The sequence below is a fragment of the Oratosquilla oratoria genome, chromosome 25 (genome assembly GCF_046742065.1).
Source record: "Oratosquilla oratoria isolate Oo_2021 chromosome 25, ASM4674206v1, whole genome shotgun sequence".
Lineage (NCBI taxonomy): Eukaryota > Metazoa > Arthropoda > Malacostraca > Stomatopoda > Squillidae > Oratosquilla > Oratosquilla oratoria.
In genome coordinates, this window is record NC_134801.1 from 26,653,726 (window position 1) to 26,661,225 (window position 7,500).

A 7,500-nucleotide genomic window follows, 5' to 3' on the forward strand; every position below is an offset into this window, starting at 1 on the left:
GTACAAAGGCTGAGAACACCACGTTTAGAGTAACAGGCCAATAATAACTTTGGCATGAGCTGCCACACGAATTAGTGAAAGGGGAGGAAGTACCACGCTTAGGGTGCCAAGGCCAAACAGCCATCCTGATTATACTAAGGCCAAGAATAAAGTTCCTCCGAACTGACACCCCTAATAGTGAAGAAGTGTCACATTTAAAGTATCAAGGCCCAAGTGTCCGTTTTCATAAAACTAAAGACGAGAGGACCACGTTTATAACATCAAGGCCTAAAGCACCTCTCTCGAAAGTATCAAGGAAAAAAGTGTGGCGTACTAAGAAAAAGTCATGTGCGAATTGTAAAGCGATATATACCTAATAATCAACAAAAAGCATACGCCGGAGGGTGTGCCGCATCCCTCATACGTCGACGCCATTCTCCCCGATTTCCCCGAGCTCGTCCCCATTCAGCCACCCATCCAATTCCAAATAGTTCTTGGCAGTATCGGTCGGTCTGCTACAGCCTTGTTTTTGTTTTCGTGAGCTTCGTTTCTTCATCCGATGGTTGTTTCTTGTAGAAATCACACTATAAGTAGGATCATCGTCAGAAAATAGTGCCACATACTTCACTTGACATTCTTGAATTACGCTGGGAATAGGTCAAAACTTAATTGAGTTTCACAGATCAATTGCTGTTTTGATACAAGCTATACCAGCAATCACTCCTGAATTTTCCAAAAGTATTTGGTGCCAAAGACTATGAGAAGCCTTTTTAAGCCAGCTCTGATTTTCTATGCCTCACACCCTTGCAGCAAGACGGGGAGTACATGCGATTTGAGGATTTGGAGCCTGTGGGAGGCTCAATTCGGGCCTGGCTCAACGCTTTTGTATCTTGTTTACACAAATAGTGGGCTTAGAGGATTTGTGTTGTAAACCATCCCTAATAGGAACGCCGTTTATGGATACCATATACATACAAGTAGATACAATATAAAGATTTGTTCTGTTACGCAAATAAATACTAAATTTATAATCCCCCTCCCCCCATTGTGCGATTAAGTATCCGCAGATCGTGCAGTGTCGGGCTAGGTGATAGCTCCTTGGCTCAGGGTCTGTCTAACTCGAGGATAGTTACAAGAGTTCGGAGAGTCAAATCTGTTGAACTACCTGACTAAGCTTTTACAATGAGGTAATGCATGATTAGAAGAATCATATCAAAGGTCAGCAACGACGTTTTATCTGCGTACTTGAATTCAGGAGAGGCAAAAGGGTTTAGCACTGATCAGAACTCAGTGCTCCCCAGCCTTTTTTGTTTAACTTGACGTTTTTCAACCGCATTCTTACATGTGGACCCCTATAGTATAACAATGCATTTGCACTGGGCTGCATTTCTCTTAATTCCAATAAAATAAAAATTCTTTCATGGACTTCCTGTGAGGAACCACATCTTTAGGAATTCCAGAGAGTCTGAGGCACTTACCGGGACAGGTTGTGCCAGCCTGGCATTGTGACGTGTCGGGGTTGAAGACCATGTTGGTGCCGCATCGCATAGAGTAGCCGCGGCCGTTCCAACACGACACATAGCGGCCGCAGTCCTTGGTGTCAACGTAGCTGCCAAACATGCCACCGCACCGCGGGTCGTGCGGCACCTGGGCTGCGGTAAGCTGCGGAAATGAGAAGGAAGAACATTAAGCGCACAGAATACGTAATTACACAATTTCGGATATTTTGATGATAGAGATTCAGGAGAAATGTTCAGGATCTGACACCATAATGGAAGTCATAGTCAACGATAAAGTTCAACAATAAAAGTGTTGGCAAAATCACTTGTTTTAGATAATAACACACGAGCGTCCCTCAGCGCAAACTTCCCTCTCCCCAACTTTCGTTTGAATGAGACAGCCAGGCGGGAATTTGTATGCCGTGGATTCAGTCTGTGACACGTTGTAAGGATGGATATTGTTAAGAAGTAATTGTGGTTGTTTTAGAGTTTGCTTTCGTGGTGGTCTGTGGATGGATGGATGTTTTGAACTCTATGTACACCTGCAATAATTTCCATTTGAATGTACATTCTTTCCTTCCCTTGGTCATCTACAATTGAAAATAAACACAGGAAGAGGAAAATCTCTCTCTCTCTCTCTCTCCAACATTCAGACTGGGCCGAGGCCTACAAGAAGATGCAGTGATTGGTGTAGTGTCATCCTAGTGTTGGCAAATTCTTAAACTTTGTTAAAATTACGATCTGAAATCGTGCACCGGGCCGGGACACCTACAAACAATTTTCCTCAAAACTGCGCATGCGCAGTACGAGGCGAGTAACGCCATGACTGTCCTACCCAACCGTTGACATCCCTAATTGTAGCCAACATTACCACCTCACCAGGCACCATGAACTATTCTGGTCCTTCCACAGTGATGGATGTCGTGGCTGACCTCGCCCTAAGTGACGAGGAGGAACAGGCTTCACAGAACTGGCCTTATCTTCCGCACAGGGAAAATCAGCAGCCGACAGGAGGAGTGGTGTCCTCTCACCCCAACATCCCACTTCTACCTCCTCTAAACGCCCTATAGACCTTAGATATAACGCCAGTAGTACCTCAACATCACCTGTTGCCAAGACTCACAAGACAGACAAAGACACTGTGCAACCTGTAACCTCTGACAGACCTTTGCCCCGTCCCCTTCCCCTTCCCCTTCCTCATCACTCCCGTCAACTGCTCCAGCCTTTGCTCCCAGGGAGGACTATGTCAATCTGAGTTTCCAAGATAACCCCTCCTGTGAAGTGAAACTCCGTTGGCTAACTGAAGTCACTAAAGCGTTTCATCTCGATCGAGAGTTGGCTGAAGTGAAGATGTCTTCTATCACGTCACGTTATGTCTACGTATCGAGGCGTCGCAAGGACATCATAGACAGTGTTACAAGTGGTGATTTTCTTTCCATGCGATGTGTTATTCAGGATTCACTTGAGCGACCCCGTAAGTTCCCTACATATCTCGTTACTCGGTACCCTACTTCAATAGATCCTTCCCTTGCCAAGACTCTACAAGGTGTGCACACTGCTCGACGGTTCCACCAGGACGGGAATCCTATAAACCGTATTGTCATCACCTGGAGTCTCCCTGAACCCCCACCACCTGTTATTGAGTTTCCCTTTCTCCCGTGCCTCCCTCCCTGTGAATTGCGCAGGATGACGGACGAGAAGCCTTGGTGCAACAAATGCTGGGGCATTGGCCTTATCTCGCGCTATTGCTCTGCTTCGGCCAGATGTGCGTGGTGTGCTGCTAACCACGATACACGCTCCTGCCCGCACAGTGTTCCTCCTGCTTCATCTACTGCTATCGCTGCTGGAGATGCCCCCACCAAATTCCTCGCCTCTGCGACAGCCTGACTCCTCACAGTGGAAGTGTGTTCGGTGCAAAATGCCTGGGGTTAACGTCTGGCACGGCTGTACCAAATGGTCCCGTAACACTTCAACAGGTCATACCCCACCAACTCCGCCACCAACCCGCACACTCATCTCCACGTCAGACTGATTCAGCTGACATCACTGCTCTCCATAAGTCAGTTGCCACCCTGGAATCCCGCTGCACTGGTCTCACGGCTCGTTTTGACACCATAGATGCCCGTATAGACAGTATCATAGCCCAGCAAACTGTTACTGCAAACTCTTTAGCAAGTCTGGTCGAATCACATCAGGTTGTCCTCACCACCATCACAACTCTTACTGATAAACTTGACAAGGTCGACTCCCACCTTGAAAAGTTAACTAGTGTGCAGCACAGGTCTTCCTTGCCCAGTACTCCACCCGGTAGTGCCCTACCCACGTCTGCCTCCCGCCACAGTAAGACTAAACTTCGCTAGTCACATTCGTTTTAATGCCATTTCCTGGAATGCCTTTGGTATTAGACAACTCCTCTAAACTCACGGCACTTAAAACCTATGTTTATGAACATCATCCACAAGTCATATTTATACAAGAGGCCTTTTCTGGTAGTGCTCCACATAGGGAGGAGGCTCCTTTGCTCACAGGGTATGTGTCATATGTACACTATACCAGAAATTGCCTCATTACCTACATTCAATCATCCCTGCCTCACATGCTCGTTGGTTCCTCTGCGCAACCTGATATGACCTTTCAGCTCTTTGAGATTACTGTAGGAAATAGTACTCTTCGGTTGTGCAATGTCTACTCTGCTCCCGGTTTTATTAATCTACCAGCCCTTCCTATACCTACAGATAGTGGAATGATCTATATGGGGGATTTTAACGCAAAGCACCCTGCTCTTGGAGACGTATCTCCCACTCCCAACCGCGCTGGCAGGCCTCTGCAAGACTACATCCGCCGATATCGCCTAACACGTTGGGATACTGGTGGTGCCACACACAATCGTGGAGGTACTATAGATCACATTATCACTGCACGACTTGTGGCATCCAATGTCTTTTGCTCATCTATCCCTTCTCTCTTCTCTGACCATGTTGCTATTAGCCTAACATACTCCATCCTACAGGCTCAAGCTTCTATCCCCCATTACCGTACCCGCATCTCTATCCCTCCTTAATACTGCCCCACATACATCTCGTATATTTCTCGCCTCCTTCCCACTTTTGATCTTCATTCTCCTGACAGCCTATACGATTCACAGGTGAATTCTCCACATGACTTCTACACGCACTATGTGCTCTGCCCACACATTCAACGTCGCACTGAGACCCGTTCCTGGACACTGGATCAGCGTATTGCCCAAGCGGAAAGAATAGCGGTGGATGCTGGGATTTTTCTTTTCAAAGGCAGCCCACGCCTGAACACTTGCACACATAGTCTTGGCAGAAATTTATATATAGTATTAACCATCAGACTAGCACGGGCACTACGTGGCATCTTATAAAGAAGGTTGTCAAGAAGAAATCCGCGTGCACTCTGCACCACAGTCCGCTTGAGTATGCACAGGATCTTATTACTACCTGGTCAGAGCAGTCACAAACTCGCAACCTTCCTGGGAATGTCCAAGAGGCACTGTCCTCCCACCGCAGCTCTCGTAACCTCCGCCTAATGGGTGCGTTACTACAGACAGATGAAGAAGATGACATCCCATTCACCGAGGACGAGCTACACCGTTCTCTTGCTAGGGTTAAGATTTCTGCCCCTGGTGAGGATGGCCTCACTTATCAAGTCCTTCGTCTCCTTCAGAATGTTCCTTGTAACCCCCTACTACAGCTCTTCAATCTCTGCCTTCGCCTGGGGCATGTGCCCTCAGCCTGGATCAAAAGCACTATCATTCCTATACCGAAACCTGGCACCAACAAATTTAGGCCTATCTCTCTCACCTCCTGTTTTAGCAAAGTGTTTGAACGCATCCTTCTTGCCCGACTGATGCACCGACTACTGGATAAGCTCTCCCCCAGTCTTTATGGTTTCCTTCCGCAACGGAGCACACACCACTGCCTTGTTGAGCTCTACACACGTCTCTCCCCCACCAGTGTGGTTGCTTTCTTGGACCTCAAATCTGCCTTCGATATAGCCAACAGGGAAATTATCCTTGACCAACTGGTGGACTTTGGAGTTCGGGGGAACCTACTAAAATGGATTCGAGGTTACCTTTGTAATAGAACCTCACGTGTCTACTTCAAGGGGTCGTACAGTTCCTATGAACCGTTTGAACTGGGCACCCCGCAGGGAGGTGTGCTAAGTCCCTTCTTATTCAAAATTCTGATCCATCGTCTACTCTCCCTCCTTCCTATCATCCCCGGTACTACTATCACCTGCTATGCGGATGACATATGCATCCACTCCACCTCACCTCATGACCTTCAGCGCATGCTCCGTGATTTCAACATGGCCGCTACCTCCTGTGGCCTCCTTTTCTCCCCAGAGAAAAGCAGGATTTTTACCTCACGCAATCCCAGAGCTCTGCCTGCATTCACTATGGGTGGTCATGACATCCCTCACTACACACAGTACACATATCAGGGAGCACCAGTCCGAATCCCCCCAGCTACGCGGGTTAATTGTGCGAAAACACAATGTAATTAGTGCTCGACTCAGGATGGGGTATCGGCCTTTGTGGCAGGTCGCCCACACTCTTGACATGCCACAGTACACCACCTGTAAACTATGCGACAGCCCTAATGCTAACAACCTAGAGCACTATTGTCTTAAGTGCCCCACAGTAAGAGATCTTCTACCAAGAGGTCAGACCTTGATTCAAATCTGCACGTTCTTGCTCGAGGCTGACAACCTTGACATAATACTTACCCGTTTTCCTCACTTCGGTGGTTATTGACTGTATTATTGGTTAAGTCGAGGAGCACTGCAGAAGGGTGAGGTCCTGGGTCGACTACACTTTTCTTCTACTTCCACAGCTTGTTCAGCCTGGAGGAGGGGGGGGGGCGTCGTTGTGTGATATTGGTTACGTCCTCCTGTGGTGTTACACAGCCCATTCTGACAAATATTATTGCTGCTCATATCCATTACCGTTTGTATTCCACTTGAATACTTATGCACTCACACTCAATTTATAAATTGTTTAATGTATCTTTTTTTTTTCCTTTTGCTTTCCTCTCATCGGTGACCTTCAGTGATACTGTTTACTGTGTATGTTCCTTACGTATGTCTATGTACACTGCCATTATGACTTTTGTTTATTGAATGTTCGTGCCTGCTGTATTATTTGCTGAGTCGAGGAGCACCGCAGGAGAATGAGGTCTTGAATCGACAGCATTCCTCTACTTCCTCAGGTTATTCAACCTGGGGGGGAGGGGCGTCATGTGATGTCGAGTGCGTCCTCTCGTGATGTTACTCGGCACATTCTGTCTAGATTTGTTGCTTCCCATAACCATTATTATATGTATTCCAATTGTATGTTTACGTACTCAGACTATACCAAAAAGAAGGAAAAGGGAAGGAAGAAGAAAGGAAAAGGAAGGAAAAAGGGGAGAGGGGAGAGAATCCTTTTTTTTTTCTCTCTCTCTCTTACCTTTTGTGCCCCTCACATCGATGGCCTTAATGATATTGCGCACTATGTATGTCATTTAGGTCTGTCTATGCACACTACCATTATGTCCTATGTTTGTCAAATGTTTGTGATTGTACTGCGCTTAGTTGTGGGACTTATTGTCCTCACTGCTGTCATTTATTACTAAGACTATCACATTGTACTCAATGTTATGTTGCTATTACCGATATGACAATATTGAGGCTCTGACTCATATGCATTGTACTACTATTGATTGTGTATCCATCTGATGCATTATATTAACATTTTGTGCTTGTATATCTATGTACTGACTGACGCCTTGGCGTAATAAATTAATAAAATAAAAAATAAATAATCTCCCTCTCTCTCTCTCTCTCTCTCTCTCTCTCTCTCTCTCTCTCTCTCTCTCTCTCTCTCTCTCTCTCTCCCTCTCTCTTCATATTTGTGTGTGTGTGTGTGTGTGTGTGTGTGTGTGTGTGTGTGTGTGTGTGTGTGTGTGTGTGTGTGTGTGTGTGTGTGTGTGTGTGTGTGTGTGTGTGTGTGTGT

At 46.5% G+C, this 7,500-nt stretch overlaps 1 protein-coding gene across 1 annotated transcript in view; it reads right to left on the minus strand.

The window, feature by feature from the left end:
* The window catches only part of LOC143038876 (uncharacterized), a 259,742-nt gene that overhangs the window by 225,332 nt on the left and 26,910 nt on the right, over window positions 1-7,500 (minus strand). The window contains exon 2 of the mRNA XM_076208541.1: window positions 1,458-1,641. Within this exon, the coding sequence (XP_076064656.1) occupies window positions 1,458-1,641 (184 nt within the window). The remainder of the gene's footprint in view (window positions 1-1,457; window positions 1,642-7,500) is intronic.